General features: G+C 47.3%; 9 protein-coding genes across 9 annotated transcripts; 4 read left to right on the top strand and 5 right to left on the bottom strand.

Annotated features, from left to right (window-relative positions):
- Nucleotides 1–183: 183 nt before the first annotated feature.
- On the bottom strand, nt 184–885 carry N7533_008163 (class I SAM-dependent methyltransferase; the record flags this gene model as incomplete). Its single annotated transcript, XM_057104813.1, has 1 exon — nt 184–885. The coding sequence occupies one exon, from the start codon at nt 883–885 to the stop codon at nt 184–186; it is 702 nt and encodes a 233-aa protein (XP_056959770.1).
- A 465-nt stretch (nt 886–1,350) lies between these two features.
- Nucleotides 1,351–3,502, bottom strand: N7533_008162 (fungal specific transcription factor domain-containing protein; the record flags this gene model as incomplete). Its single annotated transcript, XM_057104812.1, is given in 4 exon segments — nt 1,351–1,731; nt 1,808–2,832; nt 2,886–3,454; nt 3,468–3,502. The coding sequence occupies 4 exon segments, from the start codon at nt 3,500–3,502 to the stop codon at nt 1,351–1,353; spliced, it is 2,010 nt and encodes a 669-aa protein (XP_056959769.1).
- A 776-nt stretch (nt 3,503–4,278) lies between these two features.
- Nucleotides 4,279–5,454, top strand: N7533_008161 (uncharacterized protein; the record flags this gene model as incomplete). The annotated part of the gene is made up of 1 exon (XM_057104811.1): nt 4,279–5,454. The coding sequence occupies one exon, from the start codon at nt 4,279–4,281 to the stop codon at nt 5,452–5,454; it is 1,176 nt and encodes a 391-aa protein (XP_056959768.1).
- Nucleotides 5,455–6,091: 637 nt separating this feature from the next.
- On the bottom strand, nt 6,092–7,623 carry N7533_008160 (endo-1,4-beta-xylanase; the record flags this gene model as incomplete). Its single annotated transcript, XM_057104810.1, has 9 exons — nt 6,092–6,181; nt 6,248–6,313; nt 6,394–6,467; nt 6,635–6,723; nt 6,787–6,932; nt 6,983–7,104; nt 7,173–7,221; nt 7,284–7,324; nt 7,380–7,623. 9 exons carry the CDS (start codon nt 7,621–7,623, stop codon nt 6,092–6,094), a joined length of 921 nt encoding a protein of 306 aa, XP_056959767.1.
- A 2,418-nt stretch (nt 7,624–10,041) lies between these two features.
- Nucleotides 10,042–11,520, top strand: N7533_008159 (uncharacterized protein; the record flags this gene model as incomplete). The annotated part of the gene is made up of 1 exon (XM_057104809.1): nt 10,042–11,520. One exon carries the CDS (start codon nt 10,042–10,044, stop codon nt 11,518–11,520), a length of 1,479 nt encoding a protein of 492 aa, XP_056959766.1.
- A 2,041-nt stretch (nt 11,521–13,561) lies between these two features.
- On the top strand, nt 13,562–14,185 carry N7533_008158 (uncharacterized protein; the record flags this gene model as incomplete). The annotated part of the gene is made up of 1 exon (XM_057104808.1): nt 13,562–14,185. One exon carries the CDS (start codon nt 13,562–13,564, stop codon nt 14,183–14,185), a length of 624 nt encoding a protein of 207 aa, XP_056959765.1.
- A 324-nt stretch (nt 14,186–14,509) lies between these two features.
- Nucleotides 14,510–16,558, top strand: N7533_008157 (class v protein; the record flags this gene model as incomplete). Its single annotated transcript, XM_057104807.1, has 1 exon — nt 14,510–16,558. One exon carries the CDS (start codon nt 14,510–14,512, stop codon nt 16,556–16,558), a length of 2,049 nt encoding a protein of 682 aa, XP_056959764.1.
- A 1,794-nt stretch (nt 16,559–18,352) lies between these two features.
- N7533_008156 (Dabb family protein) lies at nt 18,353–18,795 on the bottom strand (the record flags this gene model as incomplete). Its single annotated transcript, XM_057104806.1, has 2 exons — nt 18,353–18,565; nt 18,694–18,795. The coding sequence occupies 2 exons, from the start codon at nt 18,793–18,795 to the stop codon at nt 18,353–18,355; spliced, it is 315 nt and encodes a 104-aa protein (XP_056959763.1).
- Nucleotides 18,796–19,418: 623 nt separating this feature from the next.
- On the bottom strand, nt 19,419–20,648 carry N7533_008155 (uncharacterized protein; the record flags this gene model as incomplete). The annotated part of the gene is made up of 1 exon (XM_057104805.1): nt 19,419–20,648. The coding sequence occupies one exon, from the start codon at nt 20,646–20,648 to the stop codon at nt 19,419–19,421; it is 1,230 nt and encodes a 409-aa protein (XP_056959762.1).
- Nucleotides 20,649–20,942: the final 294 nt, after the last annotated feature.

The following is a 20,942-nucleotide window of genomic DNA, read 5'->3' as shown; positions in this document are numbered from 1 at the left end:
GAGAAAGTGCGGAGAAGCTGGGGTTGCCACGTTTCGGCGGTCGGGGCCGATGCCCGAAGGCGGCTGCTTAAATGGCTACAAGCTAATAGGTTCAACACCTTTTTCTCTTTCTCCTTGGGTGATCTGCTAAATTACTTGGACAAAATTCTTCAATATACATGAAATAACTCTAATCCTCCCCTATCAATCACTCTTTTCCGAGTCGGTCTCCTTTGGCTGTGAAGCTGAAAATAAGAGCACGCATCCAACAACTTTCGTTTCCACCTTCTCATACTCCCTGCAGAGAGCCTGGCGAATCTCATCTTCACCATCCTCCTGGTTCCCAAAGATTCCTTTCGAATTATAAAGATTCATGAGTCGAGTTCCAAACCAGTTATGTTGAACACCCTTCCCCAAAATAGTTGATCCGTACACCACTCCTTTCTGGGCCAAATGCGGCTTCAAACTGGTTAAAAGTTTCATCTTCTCTTCCAGTGGACCGGGAAGACAGTGAAGAAGAAAGAACAACGAAATTGAATCATAAACCCCCTCCAGGGGAAGTATTTGGGTCACGTCGGCTTCGATTGTCACAGTCGACGGTCTGCCGAGTCGTTGTTTTGCGACATTAAGTGAATTTTGGTTCAGATCCAGTAATGTGACGGCGGTTTCTTCGGGGATGTTACCATGCTCGAGGTAATAACCTGATCCGGGACCAATATCGAGATGTCTTTTGCCGATGAATTGCTTGAAGAATGGCAATTGGATGCTCTTTGTCGGACAACGCCAAGCAAATGAATTTGAGATTTTCAAGACCCACAGATCGTAGAGTGATAACACAAATGGTGAATAAATTGCAGCTCCAGCCTCTCCCGTCTGTTCGGCAAAATTTCCTGTCTGCGTGGCCATGTTTTTTATATTAAGCTATAGAAGTCGTAGTGGTGGACGAAGGTAATGAATGATATGACAAGATGACGATTACCTAGCAGCTCTATAGGGGTTCCGTGCTTATATTTATTATGGACTTTTCTAAACTTCACATTCCCATCAGCAATCAAGCCAGACAGATTACCAAATTGACTCCACCGAAAGATAACTAGCCTTAAGGGTAATTGCTAGCACGGTGGGGCCGAGTTTGATTTTCGGCGTTGAGAATTGGTTTCGTGAGGCGGACTAGCCTAAACGGGAGAGTGTAAAGACGCCACTTAAAAATGGGACCCGAAACATCCGTTCGATAGATAAACCACATCGGAAAGGTGCATTTTGGTGCATGTTGGTGTTTGTTGGAATATAATCAGTATTGGCAAGTGCAATCGCCAATCTTGTTGAAATGTTTTGTGATTAGTTGACGCAGCATCGTCATATCTCCGAAGTTTACACTGGTCCTGGATTGTCTTGTCCTGGGTTGTCTTGATCTTGGAACACAGACATATTAATGTCATCAAGCGAACCCCACCAATGTGACCACATGCCTTGTTCATGGGCATACGTGCTGACTTCGGTAAGAAGATTATTGAGCGGCATATCGAGATCCAACGAATCTGTACCGGCATTTGTTGCGGGCGTAGGAACTGGGACGGCCTCTCGTTCCGCGCCCTCGATTTCCTGGAGATGTTGATCGGATCGGTCAACAACCCGAAATTCATGGATCGACTGATGCAGAACATCAAAGTCTGCTCGTGATTTCCCTTGGTATCGGGACCTATTGGACGTGGCTCGCTGATACAAAAGCGATGCGTTCTTGATAGTTGCGAGCTACTCGATTTCAATCGCGAACTGCTTGTCAGTCATGCTCCTCAGGAAAAATGGTTGGGATCTCAATTTGACTCACCCAGCTATCTCCGAGTGTCCACACCTGTCGAAAGTGTTCGAGATAAGTCATGCAGTAGTTGAGGTTGCGCTCTGCATGCTGGCTGCGGCCCAGGTTCATTTGTGGAAATCGAAAAACGTAAAGATTCATATATGCCGCTGAAAATGCACAAAATCCCACGAATGGAGATATAATCTCAGCGCCACACTCGGAAGCCTCGTGCAGAAGACAGGCAATATTTTCTGCAGCCCCGAACAACTCAAATGCACTTGCTTCCCACCATCCTTCCGGCGACTCTCCCTCGAGTGTTGGAGGGTCAATTGGCCCTCTAGGGGCCGTCAGTCCAGTCGGCATAAACGGGAAATATTCTCGGTGAAGCATTAATGTACTTAAGTTCACATCATTAGCATCTGCTGGGTGGAAACCGAAAGAACGGCCATCTACATACCAGATTGAATAAAGCAAATTAAGATAAGTAAAGGATTCCCCGTAGCCCAATGTCGTGTGGGCGAGCACACTATTATCAGGATAATAAAGCCTGTGGTGCTGATTGGCTCGCCATGTTCGAAGGTGATGTCTTGTTTTTGACCAGGGTGATTCGGAAGCCCAAGGGCAATTTTGTGGAGCGCACATTCCCGGCGCCCGGCGCCCATCATTATAGATGAAAGTCATGACCTGTGCCCAGATATCAAATCCAGAGACGAGGACTTCAAAGGACTGTGTGATGTCGAACAGAGCAGTCTGCTCGCGTTGTGGCGTTGAAAGGTTATTTTCTATGCCATTCATTTGCGAAACAAGATCGGGTCCAAACGCAAACTCGACAGCACTCAGAGGCCGAAAAACTTTAAGCTTTTCCATCTCCGACCACGGGAGCATAGGAGGGTTGTATGTTCCCGAACTGACCATGCGATCTAGAATGAAGCAGGCCCATGTGGTTCTGTTCTCAATCGCAAATGAAACAGCTTCACGCTGGTTTGGAGTGGAATCAAGCGGATAAGGTGCGATTCGTGAACTGTTCAATGCTTGCATGATTCTCGTAGCGATGCCTTTTGTCCATTAGCTTACCATTGACTTGGAAATGAATTAGTTTCTCACTCACCACAGTAGATCCAGGCCCGGTGAAACTCTCGAGTACCCCACTCGTATACAGTCATGATGAGGAGCGCCTGCGCTACCTCGAGTCTGGGGGCTTCAAAAGAGCTTCTAGACAGTCTGTCTCGGGCATACTCTGCATAGCGCTCCTTTGGTAAGAGGGAGCTTTCCCAAGGAAACGTGATTAGCAGAGGATGTGATCTAGTTATTGCTAACAGCGCGGCTAGCAGTGTCTTGATTTCCTTCGAATCTTGCAATTGATGCTTCTTGGCGAAAGAGGGTAGGTGAAGAATGGCCAGCTCGGGATATTTGTTCACAAAGACGTTCAATGATTTCAAGACAAGATCGGTTGATAGTCCCGTCAAATGGCCGTCTGTCTGCGAAAGATCATCCTCCTCATGAACGATTCTTGGGGTGTTTGGTTCAAGTTGGAGATCTTGTGCTACTCTTGCAGGCGATGTCGCTGTACTCGACGGCGGCACAGGGCTTTCATTTTCGTGTTCATTGGCGGAACGCCGACCTGGGGTATCAAGTATATCGCGACGAATAGCCTTTCGCGGTGTTTTACTTGGTGGTCTGCTCAATTCACAGCCTGGTATTCTCGATTTCCGGCACTTTTGACATGGTGCTGTGCCTTCATTGATGCATTTGATTTTTGATTTCCTATAGTAGGGATGTCAGCTTAGGCTCCAATGCGACCAGTGATGTCATTCGGAGAGTGGTCCAACCTGCAGAATTCACACGAGAGACTTGATCGCATCCCGAATAAGGTGTGGCCCGTGGTCGGCAATGGTCTGACTGGATCGCAAGAATGTTTCTCGGATCTCGTCGGGTTTGCCGGATTTCCGATACTGCTGAGTCATACATTTTCGGCTTTGAAGATTGCCGGCTTTCGCTTTCGTTTTGGCTTCGGCTCTTACGATTTACTTCCGTTTCTTCCTAATTTAGCGACTGGTATTAATACTATGAGAGCCTTCAGGAAGCCAACAAGACCCTTATATGTTCCCTTTTATCTTGGCACGCATCCCGGGGCTAAAATGAGAGATCAGTAACCAGCTGTTCTACTCTTGACACAGTCAGTGTATAGGTATTTTAAATTAATATCTAGGATAATTTCAATTTTAGTCTTTGAAAATACTAAGTCTTCAACATACTCTTAGCCTAGCCAGTCTTGTAGTGGCTTATATCAATTTCAAGTTATGTTCAAGTTATGCTGGCGGGGCGGCCCGCCAAGACTTGAGGCTCAACACTTCTCCCCTGACTGGACTTGACCACAACAGTTCAAGTTCACTCGCCAATCACCACCACTTGCTACTATCCACCTCCCCGTTCTCATTTCAAACTATCAAAGTTCTAGTTTCCGGGAATTCCGGATCAGTCTAAACACATGCTTCCATCCAATGGACCGTCTCCCCAGTGAGATCCTACTTGCGATCGCAGCTAATTTGGACGCCTCATGCGATATCAACGCGCTAGCTCAAGCAAACCGCCGTTTCTTCAATACCCTAAACAACCATCTTTATCGACACGATGCACTCGAAGATAACCTGGAAGCCCTTTCTTGGGCGGCGCAGAGTGGGGTCGTCGCAACCGCCCAGATGTCAATAACTGCTAGCCGGGCAATTGATGATGTTAGCGAGCGACTATTCGCTATCAACCATGCCCTGTACGATGCCGTCGCGAACCAGCATATTGACGTCATCTCCTGCATTCTTCATGTAGATGGCGCTGATCCAAATATCCAGAATCATTTTCGCCCATCGACTGCTATGGGTATAGCCGCGCGTGAAGGCTATACGGAAATTATCAAGGTCCTATTATCGGCCAAAGATACACATCCGCACCCCAAAGACCCATTAATCCCATCACCTCTGTCCATAGCGGCTTACTGGGGCTTTGTCGATATTGTGAAACTGTTGTTAGAAGTAACGGGAATAGATGTCGACTCCCATGACTCGAAAAACCGCACACCGCTCTTCTATGCCGTCTTGTCAGACTCACCTTCACCTGAAATAGTATCGTGTTTCCTAAACTGCAGCAACTTCAATGTCGATGTCAATGTGGAGGACAGGTCACCGGCTATGCACACCCGACACGCCGGCAGGACGCCGCTGATTGTCGCGTCACAATTCAAATCCGCCGATATGGTTAATCTCCTCCTCACGGCACCGGGAATCGATGTCAATCACGCTGACCAGTATGGGAAGACCGCATTGCACTTCGCAGCCGAACTTGGCACAGAGGATATTGTTCGCGCTTTATTGCATAACCACGCTGATCCTGATCCAAAGGATAATGAGAATGAGACCCCTCTCTTTCTCGCGGCGAAAAATGGATCAGTGCCAGTTGTCAAGATGCTACATGAAGCCGGTGCTGATCCCAATCACATTTGCGATAGTGGAGCACATGCACTAGGTGCAGCCCGGACGGAGGGCTATGGAGAAGTTGCGCGGGTCCTTCGCAACTTTGACCGACTTGATTTGAATTGTCTTAGTCCAGTCCCTCGGAATTGGAATAGTTCCCGTGGTAAGATGTGGAGTGAAAGATCCAAGAGAAATCCTGACGAGCGTCCATGATATTCGACCTTCGTTTTCTTTTCTTTCATTTCGCGACCAGAGCTTTGCTAGCATCCAGACATTCAAAATAAAGATCAACCATTTAATTATTTCCCCATTCAGCTTCTTCCTAAAATTGACGAGATCCAACAGGTAAAATTAAAATTCGATACAATAACAACAAGAGTTTGTATTTGACCACCTGTCTTCATCCGAAACGCTGGACTTCTTGGCATCTGCACACAACCACTCGATGGAACGTGTAGTCCCAGCAGAGCCAAAAGCAACCCAATTTTCATGGTTTCCTAGGCGCACGATTGACATAATTAACTCATACTACGAATATAGAGGGGAATTACCGAAAGAAAAAATAACTTTCGGCGAGAACTACTAGGTGGCGATCGAGGAACTGGAGCATAACAAACATGTCTCAAGTTAAGGAAAGATGACTTTCTGAGTTGGGCAATCAGAGCAGCACTGGCTGATATATACATAGCGAAGCATATTCACAAGTCGTACTACCAGTGGTCTATGGCGACATGCAAGGTCTGAATGACGTGGCTGGGAGACTGGAAAAGAGTGTCCAGAACCTAATACCTAGGTATGAACAAGTTGAATATAGCCGAAACAACTTGAAGGGAGGACCTCATGGACACCACTAAAGGGCATTTGCGATAGCGGTATATGCAGCCTTTGGGTTGTAGTTGTTGTCAAAAAGAAGAGGGCTGGAGCTGGACCGCCACGAATCCTAAACATCCAGTGTTAGTATCCATGGATGCTGTATATCTACAAAGAATTGGTACTGGGCACTTACAGGGTCAGCCACTCCCCAAACTGTGATTCCGACACACTTCGCCTGGTTCAAACAAGCGTTGACAACCTGTGGAATGAGTAATTAGCAAGGAATGGCCATGTAAGTCATGAAATTGCAGGGGAGGAGAAATGAGCTGGGGAGCTCACATTGACATAGTCGGTAGAGCTAGCACCAGCGATATCAAGCTCGGTGATGGCAACTTCCTTCGTTCCCGCATTTGCTAGAGCGTTAAGAGCTGTGAGAGGCTATGAGCTTATACTCGATTGAAAAGAAGGAAGAGGGGACTTATCCAGAAACTGCAGCACCTGCACCAGCACTCAAGTGTGTTTGCGATCCTTTGACAAGTAAGTAATCATTCGCAGCAAGTGAATATGGTTAGTGTCTTACCGATTCCATCAATTGGAATTCCGGCAGCAATCCACTTCTTGACATGGTTGACCATGCCCTGCACTTTGGCATAGGAGGCAGAATCCAGACTTGAAAAATCAGACTTGGACAAGAAAAACAAATAACAGTTTCGTTTATGGAATACGGCTCACTTGTAGTCATTGATGTAGAGCTTTGCATTTGGATCGACAGCGCGAGCTGTTTCAAAGGCAATTCGTACGAAGTCCTCGCCGATAACATTATAGAATACACTGCTGCGTAGGGAACCGTCTTCGTTGAATATTTCGTTCAAAACATCCTGGGATCGATTAAAAGTGTGGCTTCATAGAAGAGTATCATATAACTTACCCAGGCATAGATTTTCCCCTTGTAACGGTTCATGAGTGTGGTAATGTGATTCTTCATGACATTGATCAGAGTCGTCTTGTCTGAAATGGAAGAAACCCAGGAAGGGAGCTGGGAGTGCCACACTTGACGGGTTTTAGCTTTTCTTTTTCTTGTTTTGGTATGTTGAAGCCCTGAACCTCCGATGACTTACCTAGAGTATGGCCACGGATCAATTTCCCATTTGACTGAGCAAAGTTGACCTATATTTTGTAAGAATCGGGAAAATGAGCAGTACCTTGGTAAATACCAGCTGGGTACGTACAAGATAGTCAGACCCTGTGAAGGAGAACTGCCCTTGGCTGGCTATTTCACAAATCAGCTTCTAATATACAAATGTCACATAGAAAGCCGTCCTCACGCTCAGTAGCATCCCACTTCATACTGTTTTCGGGTGTCAGTTGGCCGAAATCGGCTTTGACGATTGCCGGGGTTTTTGCGTTCTTGTTGAAGGTGCCCTGGTCACCAATAGTTCCAAAATATTTCTTCCCATGTGTCTTGAATTTAGCATCAATGCTCACAGATGCCTGTCGAGATTCGACAGGTCCGGAAATCGCTTGGCCAACGAAAAGCATAGCCAGAGCAACTGCCTTGATTTGAACCATGTTGAAGAATGTGTTTGCTTCGAGATGGGTAACCTTGGAATAGAAATAAAGGTACAGGATACCACCTAAGGAGCATGCAGACGATACTTATACAAAATAGCATTCATCAACATTCTCTTGATGAAGAATAGTTCATAGTTGAGCCTATCACTAGCCGAACGGACATCTTTCCCAATTGAGAACGGATGTTGCATCATCTAGGAAGACCCTGTTTCACTGATGGAGAACATCTCGTCTAATCAATTCAGCTCCTTGGTAAGAGAAACCGCGGTTAAAAGAGTAATCGTTCCTTTTTCAGCCTAAATGAGATCGCATATAAGATTTTAGGCTGGATATCACCAAACGCCCAGACTCCATTCACGTCAATTTTAGTCCTAGTTTATCGAAAGCATAAGAATGCGGTTTGCAGAAACTAAACAAGGGTCCAAATGTGGAGAACTTCAGCGATTAGCACTAACCCGAAGTGGTTCAAACTAAGTAGCCTGCGCTACAAGTGGAAACATTTTAGCTTCCCTCGGTTAAAGCCCCCAAGTTAAATGCCGGTCCAGACTGGTTCCGACATTCTTCAAGGATCTCTTGCAAGGCCTAACTCCGTTTGAAAAGATAGTATCACCACCCGGGCAAACGATCTGAAACACAGGTATGTTTTGTAGTAAAACAGCTCTATAATGACAACTTAAACTATCAGCACAGCCTTAATCTGTCAAGTGTCACCATAGAGACCCCAATATAGATTCACAATTCTTTTGATGTATTTAACCTCAGCGGGTGGCTCCCACAAGTGTGTATTACAAGACGGTGCTCTGTCTCAAAGACCAAGATGCCCAGGTGGAATGGCTAAAATCATGCGGGGTTTTTGTCGGTTGGAATCTCCACATAGAAACCTCCAGGGCTGAAGGTGGTTTCTGCCTAATTGGATTTATCCAGCCAACGCCTCGAAACTATTTCGCCCGGGGGGGACCGCAACTCAAAAAAGTACCATAATTCGTACCGGTACTCTTAATTGAAATATTAAGGAGTTTATCCAGGAATAGAAACGATTAGGTTAATCTATTTTCTCCGAACAGAGTCATAACCCCGAACTTAAACCTACCTACTAGCTAGTCACACGGCACTGGGTACTATTCAATCCAGAGCCCGTTCTTGGGTTATTTAAACAGCTTAGGCCCCGACTAGTGGAATGATTTTTATCTTCACTTTGACTATACCTGTATCAAACCTATCGATATCCAGAATCTTGACGATTAAAGTTAATTTAGTTAACTATAAATTTATTATTAAGTATAACTTATAATATACTAAGCTTAACTTTTCTATCTTAAAAGTAGTTAGGAAAAAGAGTATATATATCTATAGTATTTAGACTATTCCTATTACTATAAGTAACTTATATAGTACTAAAAAGATATTAAATTAACCCTATATTATAATTAATAGAGATCTAAGAATTTGTGATCCTGGAAGTGCCTTGCAGGCCTATTTTAGTCACTATACTCCTATAACTAAAGTATATATCTAAGACTTTGTATGTCTCAATAGGCTTAGGAAAGGTTGGATAAAGAAGAAGATTGGTGTTTGCAATGTTTGCTGATATTATATTGATTGTCTTGTTTGTCTTGTTATGTATGTTATTCTATGGGCAAGAAGGTCCTATATCTATATCAAGTATTATAGCTACACCTAGTTTTTATTGTTATAACCACCCTATTCGTTATAAGTAGGTCTAGGCGATGTATAGGCGCCATAAGCGGGGTATCGGTGAGCTGAGGTGCCAATACGGGCATCATTTAGGTATCAGCATAAGTGTCACTCAGCCGTCAGCACGGGTGCCACTCAGCCGTCAGCATAGGTGCCACTCAGCCGTTGGTATGGGTGCCGCTCGGCTATCGGTATGGGAGCAACGAGATATCCTGAGGCGAGGCTAGCCGCAAGGCTGACCAGAGTAGCTTTGGTAAACAACATGACTTGAGGGCGAATCCAGTTGGCGATTAAGGAGAGGTGGTACTGAGATAGCGACCTCTATGGTCATATATTGTTCTCATAATAGTTGGTACTCTATTTTCGTCGGCTTTAACTGCTCGATTGTCAAGAAGTAAGTTAATCTGAAGACTGCGAGATGCTAGTGACGGTGAGGTTACATTGCCACCGATATTGGACAAAAAATTGGGGCTAATTTCGGGTCCTGAGTGTCACAACCTTTCCGGATGATTTTGCCCATCAACTACTGCAAGCTAGTGCTAGTTTAGCAGCCATAGTCCAACAATTCTTAGCTTGCATAGTCCTCGGTCAAAGACAATCCGGAAAGTTTTGTTTCTTTGGTCAAGCTCACCACGTTATGAGATCTCCCATGTTCAGCAAATCTAACAACGCCCTCAATTCAATTGCCCCCATTCGTTCCTCACATTTTTCTCCCTCAAAATGTCTAGAATTGAAACCTTGCCCGACGAGCTCATTCTCCAAATCACCCTGTTTTCTTCGGAATCATCTCTCGCCGCCTTAGCGCGGACAAACCGCCATCTCCAACAAATCTGCACCCCTAGTCTGTACCGGAACAATGTGCTCCACAACAACAGCTCCGCGTTAGAATGGGCGGCACAATCCGGCCAGATGGACACACTACAGAAGGCGCTGCGTGCAGGCGCCCCTTTACCCAAGAAACAGGCCAAGGGCGAATTTCGCGAGGAAGGCCCACGAACCATCCAGTTCGGGATCGAAGGCCCGCATAGCTTCCACGACTTCCGGCCACATCCTATTTCGCTGGCGGCTCAGGCGGGCCATTTACATATCGTCCGCTGTATGATCGATCACGGGGTCAGTCCCAACACAAAAAACCCCGAGTGGTTTACACTACTGGCACTAGCCGCTGCCCATGGCCATGTTTCTCTGGCCAAATACTTGCTGCACGTGGGTGCCAAGCAGGATATTCGCAGCTTTGTAACCCTCCGGCCTGTAGGGCTGGCAGCATTTCAGGGGCATGTGGATATAGTTGAACTTCTTCTGTTGGCTCTGCGAGGAGACGGGAATGAGGACAACAAAGAAGATTTGATGGAAGAGGCTCTCTTTGCCGCGGTGAAGGCGGGGCACGTCCCGGTGGTCCGGTTATTGTTCACGCATGGAGTGCAAGTCAATCTTTTTGGAAGCTTTGGTCCTTTTCAAGGGACTCCCCTGTTACTAGCAGCGACCAATGGGATGAGCGACTTGGTGTCGCTATTTCTTGCGTACGGTGCGGATCCAAACTTGATTCCGGTTCCACGAGTATCGGAGACACCGTTGAAGGCGGCGGTGATTCAAGGCCATGAGCATCTACTTCCGCTCTTGGTCCAGGGAACGACGAGGCTCCAGCGCACCAGAGCATTGGCCTTCGCTGTGGCACATGGGAACAGAAGCATGGCGGAGACATTGCTTCGAAGCAGTACACCTCCCCAATTTGATCTATCCGAGATACCACGTCGCACGGGTTGGGATCACGAGGACTGGGTGCAGCCCTTACTGTTAGTGGTGCTGAATAAGAGGCTAGAGCTAGTAGAGCTGTTGTTGGACTCAGGCGGGGATGTGAACGTGCGGTGTACTGAATACCCTAGGGGCGGATTGAGCAAGCCATTCGACCGAGTCCTATTTTGGGCCGTAGAAGACTGCCATGAAGCGATGGTAGATCTGCTCCTGGAACGTGGCGCAGACCCGGAGGTTACGGATGATATGGGACGCCCTCCGCTCACATACGCCGTCAAGGGCGGAAATGAGGCCGTTGTTAGATCCCTGCTAGATCGTGGGGCAAATCCACACCGCGCAGTAGATCACAATGGCAAGAAATTGCTGTTGCTGGGGCGAATGAAACAAACTATACGGGCTCAGCTACAAGCGGCGGAGGGGAGATGGGAGTATGCCGGGGGTTTCTAGAGTGAGTATCAGGAAAGCCTGCTATCCTTGCAGGTGTCTTGTCAATATCTGCTCGTTCTATCATCTCATGATGTTGCATTCATTTTTTGGGGGCGAACGATCACGTTAGACAATATCTTCTAGAATTGCAGTGACACTAGCTGCCGGCGTTGTTGAGGCGAAGGGTTTCTAGTCTCTTCTCCGCCATTATCCGGTGAATAAGGGAATAATATGTTTCGAGAACAAAACTGTGGCTAGTTGAAAACTTGTCAGGAATACGGCCAGATGGCCGGGATGTAGAAGGCTAAAGGGAATTGATGCTGGAGGCACCTGCGATACTACTAAGTAATGCTTGAGTACTAACTATCGAAGAGCTCTCCATAATTGCTGTTGAGGCTCAGATATTGAAGTGTCTAGGAAAGAGGGAAAACAACAGTCTCATTGAAGGTATCTGGGAACTACACAACTTCTGACAGAAGATGTAGCTTGATAATGGCAAAATCCGAAATCCTAACCTGCCAGGAAGCTGTATCAGCTCCAGTGGAGGAGCAGGTTTCTGGACACACACTTCGTGTGTCATTCCATGGCCGTCGATATGTGTAGTTTCCGTGGATTATTCCAGCAAAAATCTTTGGCTCACTTGTTGGTTCAAGAACAGTATGTGCAGAGGCTGTTGGAATGTGGATATGCTGTCTCAGTGATGCGACAACACCACTAGCCTCTGCAGATTGTATTTGCACTACTGCATGAGATAGGCAGACTAGGGCTGCCAATGTCGCGAGGACATTGGTCCTAAAAAGCATGGTGACCAGGGCCACACGGAGAGAAAGACAGTTTCACTTGATGAGGGAACAGTATGAAAGAAAATTTGAAGATAATTGCATCCTTTTTTTCTCTGTCTCTCTCTTTTAAGGGGGCCACGGGATACAAATGGACGGGAGGTTGAGAAAGAGGGATACTACTAGTATCTCCAACTTTTTAATACTCCGTACATCCGACTTCCACGATTGTTTCCGAAGATACTTCGCTCGCTTCCATGGAATGTTACATTTCTCACAATGAAATGATTCTGCTCCATGAACTAGACTGCTGTGGCGATATACTACTGCAGGCCTGCGTGCCGCATTAAGGCTAGCGAACGGAGGCTTTAGTTCGATCCTGCAAGGCTAACTTAACGAATAGCCAACACCCGAGGCAGCAATTTCGTTGGTATAAAGCTAAGTAGATCTAGGCCTGACAGCCCAGTCAGAGAATCAGATTTCATTGGTTACCTGAGCCATAATGTGACAGCAAGCTATACTAGTTGGTTACATTCATGATTTTGTACTTGGGTCGAGCTAACGACGAAATGAAAGTGAGACACGGGAAATACTCATAATTCTTTTTCTCTGGAAAATAAAAAAAAAAGAAGAAGGGAAGAGAAGCAGAAGAGAAGAAAGAAAGGCACCCCCCAAAAAGATACTAGAGATGAACTAAACAGGAGAAAGATACGCCCCCACACGATTCAAAGGGTCTCCGAGGCCGGTACATTTATCAAGACTTTTCTGGTCCAGTCTTGACGAATCTTCTTCTTCTTCTTCTTTTCTTTCACTTAGGCTATTCGATACGCAGAACAGTTTCAGGCATACTCTGTTTACACGCCAATCCATCTTACCATGCGTGTGCTTCCAGGGCTCTTTCGAGCTACAGTGTTTTATTTGATATTGAATCCCAGTCAAGTTGTCGCTGAAGAGCCTCCTCCTCCCGCTCCAGTCAGTCAGGTCCCCACAACTAGCGATGTCTTTTCACTTGCGACAATAAACGACAAAGGAAATTGCATTTCGGTACTCGACAGGATCGATGGGTTTTTGAGCGAATCCGTTGAGTTGCTGAATGCGGGTATGACGGCCATCGCGAGACACAGGACGGATAAGGTATATCGTGAACTATTCTCTGCGTGGCTCGGCATCCAGTGGGATGGAACTGATCTCGAGGATGAAAGCAAATCTTTATGGAATACGATCAACGGTATGAATCTTCTCGCCCTGGTCAATCGCGCAATACTTATCGAATCCAATCCAATATGCTAGATCGTTTTGCCTCGGTTGCTCAGTTTCTCCGCCAAGGCGGCCTCAAGAACAGCCGAACTAGGGTGAAACCGTGGCTCTTCTGTTCAGATCAATTTGCCGTGAAAAAGAACTGGGCAGATATTGCCAAAGACGTCAATGGGGAATCTGCAGTGAAGACATATGACGAAGACGGAGACCCCGACGAATATTATACCATCCAGGATTTATACGGCGACCTGAAATATAAAAAGCGGGAACCCTTCTGGGTTGAAAAGCTCAGGGGATATGACTTTGACAACGACGGGCAGAATAGGCTTTGTGGCCGACCCTCACGGTATGCTGCTACTCTGCCAGCATCCCAGGGCATCCATCGCAACGATAACACCGGAGACTTTGATCCCCACACTTTTCTGTGCCCCAGGGCTTTCCAACCGGGTGGTAAATTCTTCGCTCACTCCAAACCAGCTCTCGGGGCCATCCTGGAGAGTTCTGTGTATCCATCCGCAACAAATGAGGATCATGGGCTGGACTACTACGGCACTCTGGGCTGCACGCTGTACCATGAGCTCTTCCATCTAACCGACTATAGAGGAACCTCGGGTGACTTCTTTGGTATGAAATCTGTTTTCTTTCATTGATCTTGACTGACATCCTACTAGAAGGCATCAAGGACTTGAGTAGTGCATCCCTGAGTGACGACATCGGGGCCAAATTAAATGTTGTTAACAATGCAGAGTCCTATGTGATGTTTTCACTCGCCTGCTATATGTATCAAAATCCGCCGGCAGGGATGAAAGCTGCCGCCTTTTTGACGGGTGGTATAGCGCAGCTCAAGTAGGATGGTTAACCCCAACTGGAAAACTGATGGAGATGTTTCTCATAGCACTAGTATATTTTGTTGAATTTTCTGTTCGCCCCTCTACAATAGCCTCAGTCCATTAAAGCGATTCAACAAGCCGATGATGCTCAACTTTGGACTGTCCAGCTACGTGAACAGTTCAGACGCACGTTTCGCCCTTCGCGCTTGTACGGCCGACTGGGATGCCAACGCAGCGGTTACCAACGTCACGCGGACTTCCGCGGAAGCCAACCAGAAAATATTCACATCACCGCTTGAGTTGGGCCACGCAGGCGCCGCTGTTGGCCCATCGATGAACGTGAGGCATGCCGTGTATGCCCTGCAACAGCTGCAGGCATATCTGGGCCAGGATGTGTCAACCGGGAACGGGGTCATTAATTTTGCGTATGCAAAGAAAGCCGTCGTCGGCTTATATGTTGGCCCCGGGCTTGAGGCTCAGGGAATTGCATCTTCTGTCATCGATGAGTTGATTGAAGAACTCGGCAGCAATGATGTTTCAGAGACTCTTGTGGTCCAAAATTGCGAGGCAAACAGTGTTAGATACTCCATGGGAATTGCAGTCAACTTCAATTCAGACCTGGGCTTCATCCAGCAGGCCGTTCAAACCTGGAGAAACAACAGATGTGTGGACAATCTCAAAGTGAATGACTCGTGGAAGACTCTCACTTTCTTTGCTCCTTCTGTCGTGCATAATGACAGCTCGACAGCATCCCATCCAGCTCGCAGTCAAGTTGGCCGCGCCAACACCTGTACCAGCAAGCAGGTGGTCTTAGGGGACAGCTGCCCGGGCCTTGCAACCGAGTGTGGAATTACCGCCTCCGACTTTACGAGATATAACCCCAAACTCCCGTGCAATAATCTCCCCGAAGGCCAACACGTCTGTTGTACGGCGGGCGACTTGCCAGACTACAGTCTAAAGCCGGACAGCGACGGCAACTGCGCCAAACACATGATCGCTTTGGGCGATGTTTGTAGCGTTCTAGCCGCGCAATATGGGGTTACTGTTGAGGATATCGAGAATTGGAACAACAACACGTGGGCGTGGAATGGCTGCGGTAACATGCAACCGGACAACTGGATGTGTCTGAGCTCTGGCTGGCCGCCGATGCCGACAAACGTGAAGAATGCCGTTTGTGGTCCCCAGATGAACGACACGGCCACTGCGCCGCATGGCACGGATCTCAATAAGTTGAATCCATGTCCTCTCAACGCCTGTTGCGATATCTGGGGCCAATGCGGAACTACAACCGACTTCTGCACTCCCACCGATTCGCCCACCGGTGCTCCTGGCACGGCAGCCAAAGACACCAACGGGTGTATTTCGGACTGCGGCACCCAGATTCTGGTGTCGTCGCCGCCACCGGAGTTCTTCTCCATTGCTTACTTCTTGGCGTCGGACTGGTCTCGCCCCTGTCTGACCATGTCTGTTACGGATATTGACAAAGGCCGGTATACCCACATTCATTTCTCGTTCTTGACGATCAACCCGGACTTTTCACTGAACACCACTCTGATTGAATCCCAACTGCCCTTTTTGGTTGGTATGAGTGGAATCAAGCGTATTGTCTCGGTGGGTGGCTGGGATTTCTCGGCCAGCCCGGAGACGTACAACATCTTCCGCACCGCAATGGCGGCGGAGAATCGCGGCACGCTGGTAGACAACATCATCGACTTCCTGAATGACAACGACCTGGATGGTGTGGACTGGGATTGGGAATATCCCGGGGAGCCGGACATTCCAAACATTCCACCATCTCCTGAGAGCGATAGTACTAACTACTTTTTATTCCTCAATTCGCTGAGAAGCAGCATGGCGACCAAGGCTCCAGGGAAGACTATCTCGGTGACTGCTCCGGCGTCCTTCTGGTATCTCAAGGGCTTCCCCATTCAGGCCATTAGTCTGGTGTCGGACTATATTGTCTTGATGACCTATGATCTACATGGGCAATGGGACTATGACAATTCCTTTGCGGACACTGGCTGTCCTGCTGGCAACTGTCTGCGCTCACATGTCAACATTACCGAGACCATGAATGCCCTGTCTATGGTGACTAAGGCCGGCGTCCCATCGAAGCAGCTGATCGTTGGTGTCTCCAGCTATGGTCGGTCTTTCGGCATGACCACGCCTTGGGTACCGCAGCAGAAACGGTAACAGGAAGCCTGTACGCCCTTGTTGGCTCACACACGCTGGATAAGTCGAATGTAATTTGTTGGATCATGTTCTCTGCTGATTAATTTCAGGACAAAATTGCCGCGTGTCTGATCTCCGACTGAGCTAGGCTTTGATGCCAGTGACCAACCACTAAGAAACCGTATTTTTTGACAGGCAATCTAACAAATTCAACTTCAATTGGTGCTTGGTTTCCCTTTCCCATTCTCTTCTCCCTCTCTCCGTTCTCGTCCGCGTTGGCTCCGTTCTAGTTTCGCTGTTCCAGAGGGTGTTGAGGCTCACGGCCCAGCCAGCGAGGCAGGCGGCAACTTGAGGAAAAAGAAGGCTAACATATTATATTTACCTAGGTACGCAGCCACTTTACGACAGTGCTTTGTTCACATGGCATTATCATCCCTAACAAGACTCGGAATCCGACTCCAGTAGCCCAACAACTCCCAATTACTTTCTATGGACTGCACTAGATAAATACTTCTTCAAGACAGCTCACCAAAGCGGCAAATTTGAAGCGTATACATCAACCAAAGACCCCAGTCACCCAGCATCCTGGAACCAACCCCCGAGCTTCTCTGAAGTACGACAGAGGACCAGTTCAAGACCTCCCGCCAGACTTCCTAAGCTAGGAACCCTCCCTTAGCGGAACAGCCACTCCTGATGGCTTAAAGAAGTTGATCGACCAAGCTGAGTGCATCAAGACAGGACCAATAACTTTTCTAGACAAACATGCTGCTATGATATCCCGAAAGTGTGTCAAGTACAATTTGATCCAAGGTTGGCATGAAGTCAGAGCCACCCAGTTTTCCGTAGCTGCTACCAAATAGTTTAAATCTAATAATCTGGTTGGAACTTTAGTTTTTAATAAAGTCTCCTACATCGGAGACTTCAATAATCACTGTCTTCTCTCAGTAATACTTATACAAGTGTTCAGACAAGTATATAAAGGCTACTAATAGGTTGAACCTTGGAACGCCCGCTGTATAACTTAAACTAAATCACTCAGACCAATAAGCTAAATTTCCTCTTCTATTTATTTTAATATACAGATACCTAGGTACTATTACTGATCGATACAAGATAGTTATAGAAATCAGAACTAGTTATACTTGGAACTAAGCCTTATCCTTAGGTCAAGCCTCAATAATGACTCAGAAAAATTTATACAGTGAGTAATAAGAAGGAATAGGGGGAGGTGCATAACCAGATACAATTGAATGACTGCCCATAATGATGGCTTAAAGTATCCAAGTCATGAAACATAGGAATCGTTACACACGATCAGGTGTGACGCATATTTCAGCTTGAGGGATAGTAGCCGTCCCTCACAGCCCTGGAGGTATTATCCATGGATGTCACAGCATACCAATCATGCACCGGCAAAGTCTCAAAATCTTGTTTCCCACAGAGGGATCGCATGCAAATCATTTGATTTAGGTTGCATCAGGTCAATAGAACGGCCAATAGAACTGAATAGATTTGAACCAGCTGCAGCTGCAGCTATTTTACCCCAAATCCTCAGCCTATAGCCGATCGACTCGATTACAGCCCATTGCCATTCAAGGTTGGTGGAATATCCACATTCGGCTTTCTATACATCCTTGCCAATCGGAAGCTTATTATATGACCCCACAGGATGAGGCATTCAAGACTAATCAATCAATCACAATTTCAGATTCGAAAGATAACACTGGCAACTCTGAAAGACCAATTCCCTGATCAATTTTCTATTCACATATCTATCATGACATTCGTTCCACAGCTCCAGGCGGGTCGGGTTCTTCACAGAACACTCTCGTAGAAAGTAGTCAAAACGTCCGTCTTGGCGGGGCCAGCGACAGCCTTCAGTGCCTTGTGTGCTTCACATTCGGTATCATAGTACTTCATATCGTCCATCGAGGCAAAGGTAGTCTTGACGGAGATGTTGAAGCCCTGGTTGCGGGGGTCATCGAAGGATTCGCCGACGGCGGCGGCGACAATGTAAGGCTTGCCGTCCTGGATAATTGCGCGTTAGATGATTTTTTCTCTCTTTGAAAAGGGACATTCACGTGATGGGAATCGATTCGACCGAATAGGAATACAGTCTAGTAGAGTGCGGCGCAAGGGGAATTCCATTTGCATACCTTGGTTGCGGTCTTCGCGAGCACCTTGTATTGCTCCAGCAGGCGCTTGCGGTCCTCCGCACTGGGGATCTTGAAGAGAGTGATGCGCTCGATAGGGGCCATGATTGTAGAGGTAGATGTGAATTGACGGAGGTGCTGAAAGGAGTGGAAAAGTAGAGTGGGCGAGGCGCGGGGCATTGCAGCCTTTAAGAGCGACTCGGAGTTGACGGGGTGCGGGGAGGGAAAGATGGCGGGGATAGCTCCGGCTGTTTATTCATCGTACCATGACAACTTAAGACCGATATACCCCCATTTGTGGCTCCGTCAACTCAAAATAGAATGGAATGACTCGGAAATAAGCATTTCTTCTTCTGGTATTAATACTTCTCTCTTTTGTTGCTGTTGACAATCTCTTCTCTACAAAATCGCACATAGTCGTGCTTGAAGGAGTGCGGAATCTTCCTAAAAAGTGCGTTATAATTCCGCGCGGGTCAATTAATTCTGACGTTGAGCGGAAATTATTAGTCTAGGGCACTAACTACAATTCATCTATTCTCTTTGGTTTACTTCTCCCATGAAAAGGTATCAGACAGAAAAAACTGGTTTATTTGCCATTGTCACACTCATGAAGGCTAAATCCTATCTCCGTGAATATCCGATTCGAAATGCATTCCTGAATTCTGATCAACCCCGAGATCTAATGCTAACTACAAAGGGAAAAGGAAAAGAAAAAAAAGACAACACGATCACCAGTTCCCCCGCAAAGCCTGCTCCCTCTCAAATGCCTCGAACAAACTTTTAAAATTGCCTGCCCCGAACCCATCGAATCCCTTGCGCTGAATCACCTCCATAAACACAGTGGGTCGATCACCAACATGCTTCGCAAAAATTTGCAGCAAATACCCACGCTCGTCAAAGTCAACTAGGATATTCAGCCTCTCCAAGACATCCACATCAGCCTCGAGGGACCAAGGCACGTGAGAAAGACGCTGTCGAAGATCGGTATAGTACCCCGGCGGCACATTGAGAAACTGAACGCCGCGTTTTTGGAGATTCGTCACCGCTGTAACGATATCCTCTGTACGGAATGCAATGTGCTGGACTCCGGCACCATGGTAGTAGTCCACGAATTCCTCGATTTGGGACTTTTTCTTGCCGGGCGCTGGCTCGTTCATTGGCATTTTTATCGCCTCGTTCGATGAGGCTACCACAATCGAGCGCATAGCCGAGTAATCACTGCACATGTCCTTGTCGTCGACTGTCCAGTACCGATGGAAATTCAGACACTCTTCATAGTACCGCACGGCCTTGTCCACGCCTCCCCACGGCTGATTACCAACGCAATGATCGATCTCAACAAAATCCACCGGAGGTAATAATTTATTGATTGGGTCCGCCTCTTCGTCCGATATGCTCCGATACCCTGGTAGAAATGGTGCGGAGGGGGAGTATTCGTCACGGTTGATGAATGAGTGCACGGTGTCACCATATGTCCCGATGGTAGCTGTTGTGATCAGACCGTGTCCCTCGAGCACGATGACTCGCGGTTCTGCCTTGCGCGAGGCCCCATTTTCAACAGCCCGCTTCCAGATCTCCTCGATATTCCCTGTGACTCGAAATGCAACATCGGCGATTCCGTCCCCGTGAATGGTCAGATGTTCGTGGATCGCGGTTAATGTCGCACGGTCTTCGGCTGTGGCGCTTCTGAGGACTTTGTTCTCTGGGTGTGACGGTCCGCAGACTGGACTTGTGAGGATGAAGACTGAGGCACCGTTGGCAACGACGTAGCTAGTCAAGTAAGGCGAGCCCGTCTCTGGTCCACGGTAGGCGATTAACTTGAAATTGAAGCGTGTACTGTAGTACGACGCAGCTTGCTTGGCGTTGCCGACATACCATTGAACATGATCGAAGGCGACATATTCAGGGCCGAGGTCGGTTGGAAAGATCGCATCGTCAGGTTTGTTGGGGATGGTCATCTTGCGGTGTGTGGGGAAGTATGGTATGGGGTGTGGATGCGAGCTCGAGGTGGAAGATAGACCCGTCCACGACGGCCGGAGGGTGAGAGGATCGAATTGAGTTCAACAACAAGATGTCTTGTCTGAAAGTTCCGAGAGGTTTGAAGTTTAAGGTTGGGATGTGGAAGTGAAAGACAAAAAGTCCGGGTTGGCGGGGTTTTTCTGCATAAGGTTTCAACACTCCGCTTCGCTTTTCCTCTCCGCGGATAGGCGCAGCTTAGGTTGAATTGACTCAAGATACAGGCTTTAGATTAA

Source organism: Penicillium manginii (genome assembly GCF_028828005.1).
Source record: "Penicillium manginii strain IBT 31320 chromosome Unknown utg000005l:1.0-5665137.0:1.0-5668048.0, whole genome shotgun sequence".
NCBI lineage: Eukaryota > Fungi > Ascomycota > Eurotiomycetes > Eurotiales > Aspergillaceae > Penicillium > Penicillium manginii.
The sequence above is the reverse complement of the archived record's forward strand: the minus strand, read 5'-3'. Positions and strand labels throughout refer to the sequence as shown.